At 41.5% G+C, this 18,035-nt stretch overlaps 1 protein-coding gene across 1 annotated transcript in view; it reads right to left on the bottom strand.

Moving 5' to 3' along the window:
• The window catches only part of LOC115476795, a 38,352-nt gene extending 20,576 nt beyond the window's left edge, over positions 1-17,776 (bottom strand). The window contains exons 1-2 of the mRNA XM_030213373.1: positions 17,766-17,776; positions 1,775-1,992 (exon numbers count right to left, since the gene is read on the bottom strand). Of these exons, the coding sequence (XP_030069233.1) occupies positions 1,775-1,961 (187 nt within the window). The 5' untranslated portion in view covers positions 1,962-1,992; positions 17,766-17,776. The remainder of the gene's footprint in view (positions 1-1,774; positions 1,993-17,765) is intronic.
• Positions 17,777-18,035: the final 259 nt, after the last annotated feature.

Below are 18,035 nucleotides of genomic sequence, written 5' to 3'. Positions count from 1 at the left end.
TGTTGTTGTAGACAACACACTGAAATCTGCTGGCCAGTGAGTGGTGGCAGCAGCCAAAAAAATGAACAAGATGCTAGGAATTATTTGGAAAGGGATGGAAAATAAGACCAAGAATATTATAATGCCTCAATCGCTCCATGGTGCGACCTCACCTTGAGTATTGGGTTTAACTCTGGTCGCCATATCTCAGAAAAAAAAAAAATATATATATATATATACTGGAATTAGGAAAGGTTTAAGAACAGCAACCAAAATAATAAAGCGGATAGAACTCCTCTCATATGACGAAAGGCTAAAGAGGTTAGGGCTCTTCAGCTTGGATGGTTGAGGGGGGATATGATTGAGATTTACAAAATCCTGAGTGGTGTAAAATGGATAAAAGTGGATCAATTCTTTTACTCTTTCAAAAATTGAAAAACTCCAGAGGACACTCAATGAAGTTACATGGAAATACTTTTTAAAACCAATAGAAGAAAATATTTTTTCACTCGATGAATAGTTAAGTTCTGGAACTCGTTGTCAGAGGTTGTGGTAATAGCAGTTAGTGTATCTGGGTTTACAAAAGGTTTGGACAAGTTCCTGAAGGAAATGTCCAAAGTCTGCTATTCAGATAGACATGGGGGAAGCCACTGCTTGCCGCGGGATTGGTAGCATGAAATGTTGCTGCTACTTGGGTTTCTGCCAGGTATCTGTAACCTAGATTGGCCACTGTTGGAAACAGGATACTGGGCTAGATGGACCATTGGACTGACCCGGTATGACTATTCTTATGTAATTTGCCATGCTTAAAATGCACCTTGCAGTGTGTGCAACTCACAGTACTTTATAAATTGCGTGGGCCACTAAACAGAATGCCCATTATACCCCCATGCTCCACCCATAGCTATGGCTTATTTGCAGCTGCATGCTAAGAGACATGTAGGGCCGCTGAGAGACACAGCAGGGCCCAGGGCAGGACTGGATCGCCAGACTCTCCCCTGGGCTGCATCCCCACTCCCCCACACTGCTCCTGTTTGTGCAATATCATGTTAATGCAATTATCTGTGTCCTGGGCGGCACACAGGAGCAGGAGAGGACAGACTTGGAAGCAGACAGGAAGAAGCTTGCCAGCGCCGGGCCAAGCCCGGCCCCCCCCCCTTGGAGGCCAGTCCTGGGGAATTTGCCCCCCCCCCCCCCCCCCCCCCGGAGATGTGTGCCATGTTTACAAAAAGTGCCTAGCACTTATGAGCATATTTGCCAATTGAGGGCACTAATCCCATGCCTAAGTACTAGAATTTTGTAAACACTGGCACCTTAATTTGGTGCGCCTTATACAATAACCCTTTATCTCCTGAATTCTATAAATGGCATTTAAAATGATGTAAACAATTGCACACCCAGTTATAAAATTAATTAGCTAAAACATATATGAGCGCACTTGTAGGACCTCACCATAGGGAAAGGGGGTGAAAGACACTCCTCTCTTGCTGTTCAGCTGTTTTCTCCAGGAGTGAGGGGAACCCCTCCTGCCAGCTCATGGCCCAGGAAATAGCCACCAATGTGATCCACAAGATAAAGAGACACTGAAGCATCCACAGTACACAGACACACCTTCTTCCATCAACAGTAGAGACACTAGACCCGTTTACACCTGCTCTATATAGACCCTAACTAGAAATGCCCACAGGAAAGAGACTCTCACCCTCTCAATGTATACTAAATAAAACAGACACCCTCTCAAAACCCACACTAGAGAGACACAAACTACAGATACCCACAGTATAAACAGACTTACCAGGATACACAGGACTACTGATGCAAAGTGGATAGCTCCACAAATTAATACCACAAATACGCCACAGTCCTAAGCTTAGGTGGAACACTGTTGTTATGTAATACCATTGGTTGGATGTGATCACAAGCAATTGTATGAGAAGAACAAAGGAGGAGAGCACCACCCCTACAACGCGGAGAAACTTCATCTTGCTTCTGATTTTAGGATCAACGCCCAATCTGAAAAACAACACACTGGATTCAGTTCTGCAAACAAGACATTAAATACTACAAATGCAGCAGGTTTCAGCTCCCACGAGAAGGGACGAGACATGACAGCATTCACTTCATGAGCCTTGGGAATAGCAAATTATTTCCAATCTAATTTAGAAGCATCCGGCATTCAGACATGACATAAACCTGCTGCTACTATACTAAGATAAATAACAGTAAAAGATAATATATACAGAGCAAAAAGAGAGAAGGGCGCAGAGCCTGGGAACTGTCAGGGAGCCAGAGGAGATCTTGGGACTGAGGGAGTCTGCTAGTGCTGCTTGAAAAGGATGAAGCTGGCCTGCTTTCTTTAGACCTGAGCTACAGGGACAGACGCAATGAAGAAAAACCAGGATTGGTCTAGTCTATCTGGATGACATGTAGTTATTTAGTAGCTTTAACTCATGAGGCTGAGGGAACAGTCTAAGCCAGGTGTTGATGAAGTCAATATAATTTGAAATGTCAAAGAGCTACAAATCATACCTATATTCAGTGTCACTATCCGATTAGTTAGCGATGCTGAGTATTCACATAACTGAAGTCAAATGTTTCAAGTCAAACCTGCCATTTTTGCACCCCACCTAGATGTATAATTCATACATTTTGTAGCTGAATATTGCCACTAAAGAGGTTTAAATTACACCTTTAAGTGGTATTGCCCCCCCCCCCCCACAACACCCCAATTTATAAATCTACAAAGATCTGTTCAGAAACCAGGAATTTTGAGCATTCTTCTTCTTTCCAAACCAACCGAATCTGCAAAGAATTAAACAAAATAAGTCATTTGTCTATCTGGGGAGTGAAACAAGTCTCTGAAAATTTAACAGAAACTTGGCATGTGGGGAACATGAGACACGAGTTTGAAAATGGGCCGAATTGGACTGGGAGTTCCAGAGAATTAACCCCCTCCCCCACAAAAGAGCCCAATGCTTTTCTAAGGAAGAGGAGTTTCAGCTTCTGCAACATAGAAACTTAGGGGCCCTTCTACAAAGGCTCAATAGGCTCTACATACGTGCACCAAAACGAGACTACTGCCAAGCTAGCGTGCCCCCTGGCAGTAATTTTGGATTTGGCACGTGCCCATACTGAAGGGACAAATTATTCATTTCCTATCGCACACGTCTCCAGTGCTAATCGGCAGTTGGCACGAACCGACTAGTTACTGCGCATGCAGCACGTGAGCCCTTACCACTAGATCAATGGGTGGTATTAAGGGCTCAGACCGTAAATAGGCACGCACTGGTTTCAATTTTACCACAGGCCCTTTTCCTGGCCTATTGAAAAAAAAAAGCAAGCCCTTTTTCCCCAGATGCGGTAAAAACTAGCTCGGCGCGCACCAAGAACACACACCCACACTACCACAGGCCACTTTTTGCCGCAGCTAAGTAAATGGACCCCTTAGTGTGAAATGGCTGCAACAGGGAAAGGGAGTTTTCCCCTACTTTCAAACCCTGAAACTGCCCCATCCCCCAGAACTGCCACACCACCCCCCAAATTGATCCATCCCAAAAGCTAACCTTGCAACAACCACAGCACCCTACATAATGCCCTCACACCCTAAAAGTCCCTTGCAAACTGCTCCATCACCCTATAAATTACTTGAATCCCAAAATTAGTCCCCCAGAACTATCCAAACATGTGGTAAACAGGGTTAGAGTAAGCCATTATCAAACTCTGCATATAGTTTGTATCCGCATGTTGGGGGGCCCTGTGTGATATGTTCAGGACTCAAGATTCCCAATTGCCCGGCTTTTTTACATAAGTCAACAGAATTTTACATTGATATCCAGAGGATCACACCATAAGCATAGGTAATATGTTTATAAATGTTTCCCAGTTTAAAACCTAAATACAGGTCTATTTTTAGAATTTCATAACTTTTAAATCTAGCAAAGGATGTACATCCTCCATCCATACATCTGCCTTCCTCTCTGCCCCTCCCCAATATCCTCAAGCACACTACGCACAAAGATAGATCAATACTTAATTCAGAATAAAAAGCCACAAGATCAAACGAGAGACCACAGGCAAGTGCCATGGGATTTACAATTTCAATGTAAGAGGAGACAGATATACTGTACTCAAAAACTGTCCTGAAAAGGAATACACCATAGACCCAATATAACGTTGTAGACGGAGTCCAAACTTTTACACCACGTTGTGAATCCATATTATATCAGGTCTCTTGTTACCCGCAATGGCACCCGCAACTCCAGTTCAGTAAAAGTCTGCACGTCTCATTGATCAATCAAATGGATTTTATTACAAAGATCAAAACATGTAAAAATCTCCAAATATACCCAGAAATGTAGTAACGCGTCTAATGTCTTATAATGTCTCTGCTACACCACTATCTTGTATTTCTAATGTCCAATAAGGTCTTCTGTAATACCACTATCTTGTATTTCATGACCATGTAACCCAATTCCTTCTGTAAAACCAAATGTATATCCTCTTCTTATTTCCAGTATCCATGATGTATTGTAAGCCACATTGAGCCTGCAAAGAGGTGGGAAAACGTGGGATACAAATGCAATAAATAATAATAATAATAATTAAAGATTGTATCCGCACATTAAAAGTGAATTTGGTCACAACACAGAAAACAAAGGCTAAAATTAACATCCTGCTTTACTAAATGAGTCCAGAGTTGATTATTTTGATGCTTCTCTATTTCTTCCGTTTTACAATTTCAATAATGGATTTCAAAGGAGAATATAAATTATGTCCACATTTTCCGATTGCAGCCATTGAAGAACAGTATCCATGGCTGCTAAAGCCAATATAAGTTTTGATGGTGGAGGTGGAAAGAGAAGAATGAACAATTAGGGAGTGTCTATCACAATTCCTTTATTGCACCAAACAGAGAGCTGACATGGGGCTGTTTCAGCGGTAAGAACCACCTGCCTCAGGGGTCATAAATACAATATCTGTGAGAAACAATACATGCATACAATAAACATGATTTGATCAATTAACATAATAAAAATGAATAAAACAAACATTGTATAAATATAAATGAATAGTGGACTGCATATGTATAAAAACAAACCAAAACAAAAGGTACTATGAAGAAGCGATGTGACATCATTATAGATGTACCTAGGGATACGTATGAAATTATTATAGATGTAGCTAGGGACACGAATGTGTGACGGGAAGATAGGGGTTGAAACTGAAAAAGAGGTGGAGGTGGAGAGTCATCTTCATCACTGCTGTCCCGAGATTGGTTTTCAGTTTGTGCATGACAAAGCGTTCGTTGCAATTGTCTGGTCATTTAGATCACTGTTTCAAAGTCCAGTCCTGGAATACCCCTTGCCAGTAAGGTTTTCAGGATATGCACAATGAATATGCATAAACTTGATTTGCATACACTGTCTCCATTATATGCAAATCTCTTTCATGCATATTCATTGTGGATATTCTGAAAACCTGACTAGCAAGGAGTATATGCAAATCTCTTTCACACGTATTCATTGTAGATATCCTGAAAACCTGACTAGCAAGGGGTACTCCAACACTGGACTTGGAAAACACTGATTTAGACAATCATTTGTAGGGCACTTGTCGTTGATATGAATCCATTCCATTGTCTTCAATATTACACTGCATAAACAGTTCTTGTCTTCAGAGTCCGACTCACTTTCCGGTTCCCGTTTCTAGCGCAAATGCTTCACGTAACCCTCTCTTCCAGCACTTTTCAATTGTAGATGGGGTTATTACATCCCATGCCCTTCATGCTACATTGAATACACTCGCGACTGCTATCTTTTTCAGACATTCAGTGAGTTATTTCCTTATTAATGATTAGTTTTATTAAATATTTTCGATAATGCATCTTGAATGTTAAAATAATACCTTGGTCCAAAGGTTGAATCTTGGAGGTGGTGTTTTATGGCAGGTAACTGACCTTAATTTTCCCCATCACAGTTGATAAGGTATTCTTCCGAAGGATGGGTGGGGCAGTTGTCCATTAGCAGAAGAGCTTTAGGTTGCAAGTTTTTCTTCCTTAAATGTGCACGCACGGATGGCACAAAAAGTTTGTGAAACCACTCCGCAAAAATATTGGCAGTCATCCATGCATTTTTACTGTGACATTAAGAAAATGCTAGCATTTGCAAGTTTTTGTGGTGGAAACATCGGGGGACCTCGATTTTCCTAACCACAGCGGTTTTACATTGTGCATGCCAGTCTTATTGACAAAAACAGAACATCTAAGCCTTATAGCTTTTCTTGTATTGACCATGCTATTCTTTTCCCTTTTTTTAGAAATTTCCATGTTAGCCAAAACTGCCTTGCGTCCATTTAAAGAACTAATTCGGAACTAATTAGCTCACACCTGAAACATATGAAAATTCTGGGGTCCAAGCTCTGTGTTGTAACAGATCCTGCGTTAAATCAAACCTCGTTATAACGGGTCTATGGTGTAGTTCTTTTGCCAAAAAAAATGTAGCTGGATTGAAATTAGAGGCACTTTACCTGCAGGATGTAAGTCTTCACACCCTGCTGTCTAAAACCAGTTCGAAAGCATTAAAATGGAGCTACACAATATGGTTTACACTTCAGTGTGCAAGAACAACAATTAGTGAAATATTCAAAAAGTAACCAAGAATAAGAAACCAAAGAGAGTCTTGAATCAAGTCTTCAAACCCCTTTGGTACAATGGGATGATGCAGATTATGTTCATTCTTCTTGGTAGAGTAGCTCAAGCTCTTCAAATTGACTTGGGATCAACTTTGGACTCGTCTTCAAGTCTTGCACAGATTTTCTATTGGATTTAGGTCTGGGCTTTGACTGGACCACTTGAAGATATTAATTCTCTTCTTGCTACGCCACTCCACTGTTGCATTTCTTTGTGCTTAGGATCACTATCCTGCTGAAAGATGAATCTTCTCCCCAATCCCAGGTCTGTGGCAGATTGGAAAATGTTTTCCAGTAGGATCTGCCTGTGCTTTGTACCATCCATCTTTCTCTTGATCATAATCTCTGTAGCTGTAAAGTCCCCACAACATAATGCTCTATTGTAGAGATTGTGTTAGCAGATTTATATATAGAATAACACATACTGCTTTGCACCAAGACCAAAAAGTTCCAGTTTTTCTCAAACCGCAAATTTTGTCCTACATGTGTGTAGTGTTCTGTTTCTTTACAGATGACATGCAGCAATCGTATGGCTTTTCTTCAACAGTGGTTTCCTTCCTGCCATCATCCCATACAGATGTTTACAGACATATCTTGAAATTGTTAACTGTGAAGATTTTTCCCAGTCTCAATCAGAAACCTCTGTAGTTCTGTTAAAGTAATCTTAGGCCTCAGTGACCTTCCTCAGCGTTTCCTTACCACTTGGCTACTGACTTTGAAAGGATGGTATGATAGTTTTCAGGGTGCCAAGCTGTTTCCTCTTTGAAATGCGGAACCTGACAGTACTCCAGGGGATATTCAACTATAGTGAAATGTTCTTAGTCTTCCCCTAACTCTGCACCTTATAAAACTTCCTCCTAGAATTCTTCTTCTAAATTTACTTTACACAACAGAAAACACCTTACTGAAAATTGTTATATAATCACCTAACACCGCAGAAAGCAAAAGCAGTGTACAGCCAAACAATAAACACATCACCTTACAAAAACACACAAAAAAAATCCTGTTTCTGCAACTCTTACCCCACCCCTCCATTTCTCAAAAAAAAAATTCTCTCCACAACAGCGAATACAAGAACCACTCCTCCTCTAGGGCCCCTTTGCCACATAGGCGCCTACGTGCACCAAATTGGAGTTACCGCCCGGTTACCGTGTGGCCCTTGCAGCAATTTCAATTTTGGTGTGAATCCGCTATGCACCATCTGAAAAAAATTTTTTTGCTGGTGCACCTAACGGACACACGCCAAGTGGCATTTGATGCACGTAGGTCATTACCACCCAGATTCTTTACTGCTAGGTCAATGAATGGCGATAAGGTCTCAGACCCAAAATGGATGCGTGGCAATTTTCATTTTGCTGCATGTCCATTTTCATGGAGGGGGAAGAGGCCTTTCTTACAGGCACGCTAAAAAAATGGATCGAAGCGCGCCCAAAACCCGCGCCTACACTACCACAAGCCATTTTTCAGCACGCCTGAAAACGACTGGCAAGGTGTGTCCCAAGAACTGGGTCGAGAACCTCTGTTGTACAGTAAACTGGGAAAAGGGCCTTCTGGCTTAGCAAGGGGCTAAGGAACATGGGTGGGAGGACTCAGTGGATAATGCATTGTGTGGAAGGAGAAATTGAGTGCACAAGATAAGGAATAGGGGATATATGTGGGATGTGTGTATGCGGAGGGGGGAGCTGTGAAGAGAGGGTAAGGGGATGCGTAGAAGAGGAGATGAGCTGGAGGAGACAAGGGATAGAAATGTGGCAGGGGCCTGCGGGAAGGGACAAGAGAGGGTAAAGTGACATGAGTGGAAAGAGAAATGCCTTGGTGGAAACTGGGTGTGCATGCTGTGTGAGACAAAGAATAACTGTGTGAGTTAAGGGTCTGTGTGTTTTTCTGTGGGTGTCTGTAGGTAGGTGGAAAGTAGTCCTACTGCCTCATGGTTGGGGTTTTTGAATGTCTTGTGCGGTATTTTCATAGAGTATTTCATAGAGGAATTGCAGGTAGCACCATTTTTTTTCAACTTCTGTTTATAGCTAACAATCATGAACACTGCCGTGTTGCTGCAAGGTTTGCATTGACAAGCTCACCGCTCTCATAGTAACATAGTAGATGACGGCAGAGAAAGACCTGTACGGTCCATCCAGTCTGCCCAACAAGATAAACTCATATGTGCTACTTTTTGTGTATACCTTACCTTGATTTGTATCTGCCATTTTCAAGGCACAGAACGTAGAAGTCTGCCCAGCACTAGCCCCGCCTCCCCCCACCGGCTCTGCCACCCAATCTCCGCTAAGCTTCTAAGGATCCATTCCTTCTGAACAGGAGTTCTTTATGTTTATCCCACACACGTTTGAATTCTGTTACCGTTTTCATCTCCACCACCTCCCGCGAGAGGGCATTCCAAGTATCCACCACTCTCTCCGTGAAAAAATACTTCCTGACATTTTTCTTGAGTCTGCCCCCCTTCAATCTCATTTCATGTCCTCTAGGTCTACCGCCTTCCCATCTCTGGAAAAGGTTCGTTTGCGGATTAATACCTTTCAAATATTTGAACGTCTATATCATATCACCCCTGTTTCTCCTTTCCTCCAGGGTATACATGTTCAGTTCAGCAAGTCTCATATGTCTTGTAATGCAAATCCCATACCTTTTTTGTAGCCTTTCACTGCACCGCTTCAATTCTTTTTACATCCTTAGCAAGATACAGCCTCACCAACGATTTACACAGAGGCATCAACACCTCCTTTCTTCTGCTGGTCATACCTCTCTCTGTACAGCCTAGCAACCTTCTAGCCACAGCCACCGCCTTCTCACACTGTTTCGTCGCCTTCAGATCCTCAGATACTATCAACCCAAGATCCCTCTCCCCGTCTGTACATATCAGACTCTCACCACCTAACACATAAGTCTCCCGTGGATTTCTACTCCCTAAGTGCATCACTTTGCATTTCTTCGCATTGAATTTTAATTGCCAAACCTTCCGCAGATCCTTTTTCATGTTTTCCACTCCCTCCCGGGTGTCCACTCTGTTACAAATCTTAGTATCGTCCGCAAAAAGGCAAACTTTACCTTCTAACCCTTCGGCAATGTCACTCACAAATATATTGAACAGAATCGGCCCTAGCACTGATCCCTGAGGCACTCCACTGCTCACCTTTCCCTCATCCGATCAAATTCCATTTACCACCACCCTCTGGCGTCTGTCCATCAACCAGTTCCTAATCCAGTTCACCACTTCGGGTCCGATCTTCAGCCTGTCTAGTTTATTCAAGAGCCTCCTGTGGGGAACCGTGTCAAAAGCTTTGCTGAAATCTAAGTAGATTACGTCTATAGCACGTCCATGATTCAATTCTCCGGTCACCCAAAGAATTCAATGATATTCGTTTGGCACGATTTACCTTTGAGAAAACCATGTTGTCTCGGATCTTGCAACTTATTGGCTTCCAGGAAATTCACTATCCTTTCCTTCAGCATCGCTTCCATTACTTTCCAATAACCGAAGTGAGGCTTACCGGCCTGTAGTTTCCAGCTTCTTCCCTATCACCACTTTTGTGAAGAGGGACCACATCCGCTGTTCTCCACTCCCACGGAACCTCTCTCGTCTCCAAGGATTTATTAAACAAATCTTTAAGAGGACCTGCCAGCACCTCTCTGAGCTCCCTCAATATCCTGGAGTGGATCCCGTCCGGTCCCATGGCTTTATCCACCTTTAGATTTTTAAGTTGTTCATACACACTCTCTTCCGTGAACGGTGCTATATTCATTCCATTCTCATATGTACTTCTGCCAGTCAATCGTGGTCCTTCTCCAGGATTTTCTTCTGTGAAAACAGAACAAAAGTATCAGTTTAGCAAATTTGCTTTTTCTTCATCATCTACATAGCGGTTCGCAGCATCTTTCAGTCTCACAATTCCCTTTTTAGTCTTCCTCCTTTCACTAATATACCTGAAGAAATTTTTGTCACCCCTCCTTACCTTCCTAGCCATTTGTTCTTCTTCGACTCAGTGACTTGCTGAAATAAATCAATCATTAAAAGCCTAAAGCTCTAGCTATGTGCTCTATTACTATACTTCTGAGCAAAAATCTGCATCAAAAAATGTAGACCTTACTCAAATGCATAAGAAAAAATGATGCCTTACCTGATAATTTTCTGTCCTTTAGTCCTACCAGACCAATCCAGAACAAATATGTTCATCCATCAGCAGTAGGCCAATATAGATCATCAATATTGAATGCACCAGTCAGGGTTGCTTGATGGACTAGAGATGATTTTATATATATATATTTTTTTTCCCCCAAAACTAGGTTCAATCAATTCTACTGGTTGAGCTAGCATACAGGCATCTACCAAAAACAACCGTTATATCAGTTATTGATCTTTATTCATATAACAAATTAAATATTTCACATTATTGTTCAATACACAACTTTAAAATCCACTCACATCAACCAATTCATTCCAACATTCATCCACAACCATACTCTATTACAAAGCATACTCTATTAATATCATTCCACAGAATGCGACATCAAAAACGCCATCAAAGACCGCTACTGCAATCTCCTTATTCCACACTTTACTCCTTTATAACTTCTTTCATCAGAGGTAGTTCTTTAGATGACTCTCTCCTCTCATTAGCAGATTCCAGTAGATTCCAATAGAGTTTATCAGTTCTATAAACATATGTTCAAATCTTTTACTGGAATCTAAGTGCAGTACTCGATGAACATATCTTCTTAGTTTTAACAAACCGAGAATAGCTTTACTCTTCAGTATCCTTAATACCACTTTTCAACCGGCAGGCTAGAGATATACATCAATGTTCATCTCTGCCGTATCTACGCCTTGGTTTTATCTTAGTGGCAAAGAATTCCTTTAATCCACGACCCAACACGGACGTGTTTTGCTCCCTTGAGCGTCTTCAGGGGTCATTTTCTAAATAAACAATAATACTATTAAAATCTCACATACACAGTTCATTTTGTCAAAAACTAAAAGACAAAATTACTCACCGGCTACCGCAGGCATTTGGGCATTCGAGCGCGAGTCGCTTGCAGAAACGTCAGAGACGCCTACACATGCGCACAAGCAATGTCAGGGCCCAGTATTTAAATACCCATCACTGAATGCTGAGCCACTCAATTTCCTTATTCAACCCATTAGGAATGACGGTGCCAATTTAAGAAACATAGGACAGAATTATCTCCATTAACGTGTATTCTACCATACACCCAAATGTCTAGTGGTATTATACAAATAATTAAAAAACATTGACCAATGCTGAATATTTATTCTCTAGCCTGCCGGTTGAAAAGTGGTATTAAGGATACTGAAGAGTAAAGCTATTCTCGGTTTGTAAAAACTAAGAAGATACGTTCATCGAGTACTGCACTTAGATTCCAGTAAAAGATTTGAACATATGTTTATAGAACTGATAAACTCTATTGGAATCTACTGGAATCTGTTAATGAGAGGAGAGAGTCATCTAAAGAACTACCTCTGATGAAAGAAGTTATAAAGGAGTAAAGTGTGGAATAAGGAGATTGCAGTAGCAGTCTGGGGAGGTGGGGGATGGGTCCCTTCCAAATGCAGGCATATACCAGAAGGAGGAGCCAGGGAGACCACCCAGGCCCAGGCCAGCCTGGGTAAGGCAAGAAGTGTCCCAAGAGAGGGTGTAGAGAAGCAAGGCATCATGGGAACAGAAGTAGGAGGGTGGTGGCATCATGGGAACAGAAGTAGGAGGGTGGTCACCTCTGGGGCAAGAAAAAGAAGGTCTAGAGCCCATGAAGATAGGCAAAGGAGGAGAGGTGGCTGAACCAATGGACTTGATAGAAGCCAGTGCCCAGTGGAACCATGAGCACTCAGGACTTGGCTGAGGACAGCATGAAAGTAGAATGTAGAGCTAAGACCTTAATAGATCCAAGGTGCTACCCAGTTTTGGTTAGAGTGAACTGTTTGTATTAATTTTTGGTTGAAAACACAAACAGCTGGGGGAGGGAGCGTATATTAAAAACACTGAATAGGAGGAGGCTGTCCTAGCTAGGCTAAGTGCTAGTAAGCCCAGTGCTAGAAGGGTTTTAGTTTTTTTTTTCCTTTTTGTTGGAGGAGATAACCTTTTTTATGAAGTGTTTGAATGGATTTGTAACTGTAAAATAAACTGGACCCGTTTGAACTTTGGGGAGAGGGGCGCTGGGTTTGGTTGGTTGGGCCCTAGAGGCATTAAAGCTAGGAAAATGAAATGCAGTCCTGACTTTTTTTCCCTCTCATGTGAGGGAGGGAAGCTCCTATCCTCTGTGAACTTAGCCAGTCTACAGTATCTGAGAAGGGTGATAGAAATCCAGGCTGCAGGCTATTTTGGATGTGGAGAGAAGCAAGACTGGTTACTGTTAAGTGACTATGGGGCTCATTTTCAAAAGAGAAAAATGTCCAAAAAGTGTCATAAAGCAGCATTTGGATGTTTTTCTCACAAAAACGTCCATATCGGTATTTTCGAAACCTGTTTTAGACGTTTTTCTATGCTGTTCTTCTGCAGTGTTCAAATCTCAAGGGGGTGTGTCAGGGGCATGTTAAGGGTGGGATTTAGGCGTTCCCAAGACTTAAGATGTTTTTCAGCCATAACGGAACAAAACCATCCAGGACTAAAACTAAGACATTTTGAGCTAACCGGTTTTTAGAACAAATAAGACACAAAATTATGCTCTAAATGACCACATGACCACTGGAGGGAATTAGGGGTGCTAGGAACACCCTAAGCCTGCCCCGACATGCCCCCTTGTGATTTGGATGCATTGCAGATGAAATGCATAGATAAACTTCTGCAAAATAGGTTTTGAAAATACTGATTTGGACGTCTTGAGAAGAAAAACATCCAAATGGTACTTTATGACACTTTTTGAACGTTTTTCTCTTTTGAAAATGAGCCCCATAATCATATTGAATTACCATAATCAGTCTCCTTCCTCACACCATATTTTTTATGCAACTTCTAGATCCTGTTCCTATCTTATATTACTCTGTCTTAAGCATCTTCAAATTCTGTCACAGGTAGGATGTGGAATTTATAAAAATCCTCAAGTTTTCTTAGTCTTAAAGCAAGAAGTTTTCTTCCTGAAGGTTTTCATTTTGGAGGGGGGGAAGATTCATTCACTGCAATTTGAAATAGAGTCAAACTCATTGCCCAGTTCTTTATAAAGCAGGTAATTTTCACTCAAATGCCTTACCTTCTTTGAAGTCAGAGTTTTCAATCCCCCACTTCTGTTCTCTTCTTAAAGCACACTTGTTTTCTCAGGCATTCCCTTAACCTTTATTCTTTTTGAAGGCCAGGTTACTGACAGGCAATTGATCATCTCTCCCATCTTCCCTTTCTACTCTAATATGTGACTTCCTCTGTCCTATTTGATATTGGCATTCTCTTTACTTCTTTTGTTTTTAGTATTTTTGTACACCACTTTGATTGTCTGTAGTATATCAAGTCTTCAATAAACATAAACATAAACATAATAGCATCCACAAGAATGAGAAACCCTTACATTTACTACCCCATGGATCAGAGAATATTCCTCAAAAGCACTGCACAATGCCCCTCAAATTTAGTTCCAGATTTGGCAATACAACCATTCATGTTTTGGGACAAAAAAAAAATCCCAGCATGATCTCCAGATGAGTTAAACAGAATTAGTGACAACTACTTTCAAATCTTCCTGCTTAATTTCTACCATTTTGAAATCGAAACAGAAAGAAAAACCACACATCCCTATATAATATATCCATTCAAACAAAATAATACAGTTGATATCACAAACTGCTCACTTTTATTAAAATGCTTTACAATTTGGGCTTAATGTGCTACAATGCTGAATTTCAACGCACACCAAGCCCAAAACTAACACTGCATCAAGAAGACATCCTCACAATTTTTCATTGCAGGTCTGCTTGGAGTTAACATGGTAATAATGCCTATTTAGAACATGGTGTGTGCTCCAACATCAAGATGCCAATGATCAAAAGTAAACATGGGCGCTAGAGACCATAAGCGCATTACTAGAACCCACATTTACCTGCGCAGAATGATCAGAGGGGTGTAGTGCAGCAAACAATGAGTGCACCAGGCCTTAGCACTGAACCATGTAGTCAAGCTCATTTAAATGAGGTCATTTTGTATTCCTCCTCAATAATCAGAAAAAAACACCCGAAACAAAGGTGTCTTACAGCTGCAAAAAATAATACCAGGTCCGAGAAGGCATTAGGGTGTTGGAAGACAGGTTTTCCCACGATTCTCATGCTTCTCCCATGACTCTTTCTGCAAAGTCTACTGGTTTTGATTGCTTTTGGAAGCTGAAAGAAGCCTGTGCAAGCCCTTGAGCACTGGCTGTGAGAAACAACAGACCCGAATGTGAAGCAAACATTGGCATTCTTGTCTTACATCTAAATTTAAAGCGGTCATGCTTTTAAAAAAAAAGCACATATTGGCGCCTGTTACCTGCATCTAAAAATAAGCATCCAGCAAAATAAATAAATAAAAATGCTTGTATTTAGACAGCAGAAAACAGAGGCCAATGTGTGCTTCATGTTCGAGTTTTTACCAGGCACACGTGCACAGGAGCTGAGCTTACCACTGAACACAAAAAGTAGCACATATTATCTTGCTGGGCAGACTGAATGGACCGTGCAGGTCTTTTTCTGCCGTCATCTACTATGTTACTATGTAACACTTATGCACTTGCATCAAGCACAATCCTCCTGCAGAACTCTCTAATGCTCAAAGCTATGAATGCGCCTATATTTGCATCTCATTAGCTTTCAGCATTAGGGTGTTCTGTGCTCTTTTAGTGCTATTTAGAATAGTGCCAGGGTTTTGATCATCTGCTCCTAATAGCGTACAGTAAGTATAACACCCTAGCCCCCTAATGCTACCATGTTCACCCTCCCATGCCAAGCCCCATAAATGAAAAGTGTTGAAAAATTCCATTTAAAAAATGCTAAGATTTCCAGTTACAGAAAAGCGACTTTTTGTCTAGTCCTGGTTTTAAAGTTACATCTATCACATACATTCCATCCTTCACATACAAAAAGATCCATCATTTACAGCCAAGCCACAAGATACCACCGTATCTGCTCTGACCCAGGGGACAGAGACAGACACCTTAAAACCCTGACTGAATTCTTCAAACAGAAGGGCTACAACCCCAAAATAATCTCCAAGAATATTGCCTCCTCCCTCAAAACACACAGGGAGAATCTGCTACAGTACAAAAAGAAAAAATCCACAGACAGAATCCCGCTTGTAGTGACATACAATCCAGAGCTGGAAAAACTGAGGAAAATCATAAGAGATCTACAACCTATACTCCAGGAGGATGAATTACTGAAAGAGATATTCCCATCCCCACCAGTACTGGCCTTCCGACAGCCACCCAATTTAAAACACAAGCTAATCAGAAGTAAACTTCCTTCACAGACTGAAAAGGAACAGAAGGGCACACTTCCCTGTAATTTATCCAGTTGCAAACTATGCCAAAATATTTCACAACATAAAGGGATCTTTCACTTGCTCATCTTCCAATGTGGTATATATCATTCAGTGTAAAAAATGTAACAAAGGATGCTATATTGGAGAAACAGGCCAGATGCTTAAGACAAGATTCAATTTACATAGACATCATATGAACAATACTGGTGCCAGCAGGGTTCCCACGCCTGTTGGTCAACATTTTACAGGACCAGGACACTGTACCAGTGATTTCACAGTGAGAATCCTCAAAGGTAACTTTAAAACCATACAAGAACGTAAGACCTTTGAAGTCAGAATGATTGAATATTTTAACACCCAACAGAAAGGACTTAACAAGGATCTGGGGTTCCTAGCCCATTATAAACCATAAAGCTGTATGTCTCTGTTGATCACCCTCCCCTCACCTATCCACACCCACCCTGTTAGAATATCAATGATATGCTTTGATGTCCCCATGCATACTTCCTACCCACCCTGTCACACTGTCATAGTAATGCTTGAATGTTTTCACTTATATACACTGTCAGCTAGCACATTTGCTTATTTCCGATCTGAGGAAGAAGGGCAACCTTCGAAAGCTAATCAAGAAATGTATTAAGTTATGTCCAATAAAAAAGGTATCATCTTTTTTTCTTTTCCATGTTTTATTTTGTTTGATTTCTATTGATAACCTTAAGAGTGGACTAACACGGCTACCACACTCCTCTACTAAAGTTACATCTCAAAGCAGTGTGGTATTTGTAGTCCCACATTCTAGCCATTCAAATTAGTGATACCGCTGCAAGTCCCATAAAGCAGTAGAACAAGATTATCAGAAATCCAGGAGGGACTAGCCTAAAGTATCCCTTCTGGAACTGGATAACTTAGAAACTCTGGATTTAATAACCAGAAGCTGGTAAACTACTGCAAAGTCGTGCTGTATATTTTTCTCAGCTCAAATTATCTGTTGCCTATGTCTTGCTATACCTCGCTTTTGAATGGGCTTTTCAGAAATATAGTAAATCTAAATATTAACGAATACAATTTAGAATAAGTTGTCTACCATATGTTATGCAAGGGCACTTTAAAATGGCTTATACTGAAAAAAAACGCCTTGTAGTATAGGCAGAACAAAAGGACGACACATTATAACTGTTTCTGCAATATCCTTACAGTTGAGGATTAGGTGTGGCTGCAGAGCAGGGTCGCCAGATGCCTGCAGGTAAAATTTCCCAGCCCAACTAAAGCCCAAAAATAACGACACAATGTGAGGTGAGGTGAGATGAGGAGCGGTGGGGGTCCGTCCCTTCCCCCTCCCCCACCCCTGGTCACCCATTTACTCTGCCTCTACCTCCTCCCGGCGCCAAGATGTAAACAGATGGCATGGCATGCTGTTATATTTCACAAAATTCAAAGCTGCAAAAGCACCCCACAAACCGAGACTGCAATCCCGCTACCGCTCTTTCTTCCCAATGCAATAGAGCAAGGAAAGGACAAAGGAGCAAAACACTCGAGATACAGACGGGGGCCACGTGCTCGAGAAGAAGCTGAAGCAGGGCAGCTAAGCGCCTCGTTCAAGAGGAAGAAAAGTGCCCAGATAAAGAAGCACCTCCTCACCTTCCCTGAACAAGCTCCCCAGATATAGAAGTGTCCTAGACTTGTTAAAAAGCAGATCATTATCACCCCGACAAACTACCTTACTGGAAGAAAAAAAAAAAAACGAGAAAGAAAACCAGATACGTGCCACCGCCCAGATGAGACAGGCTAGAATAAACAAGACCCGCCAAGACAAGAGACAGACAAGTCTGCACATCGGTCAGATATCCCCTGCCCTAACCAGCCAGTAGGTTGAAGGAGGAGGCGGGAGCAGTAACCTAGGAGACAGAA

The sequence above is a fragment of the Microcaecilia unicolor genome, chromosome 8 (assembly GCF_901765095.1).
Source record: "Microcaecilia unicolor chromosome 8, aMicUni1.1, whole genome shotgun sequence".
In the NCBI taxonomy this organism is placed as follows: Eukaryota; Metazoa; Chordata; class Amphibia; order Gymnophiona; family Siphonopidae; genus Microcaecilia; species Microcaecilia unicolor.
Note: the sequence above shows the minus strand (reverse complement) of the source record. Positions and strands in the feature narration are given on the sequence as shown.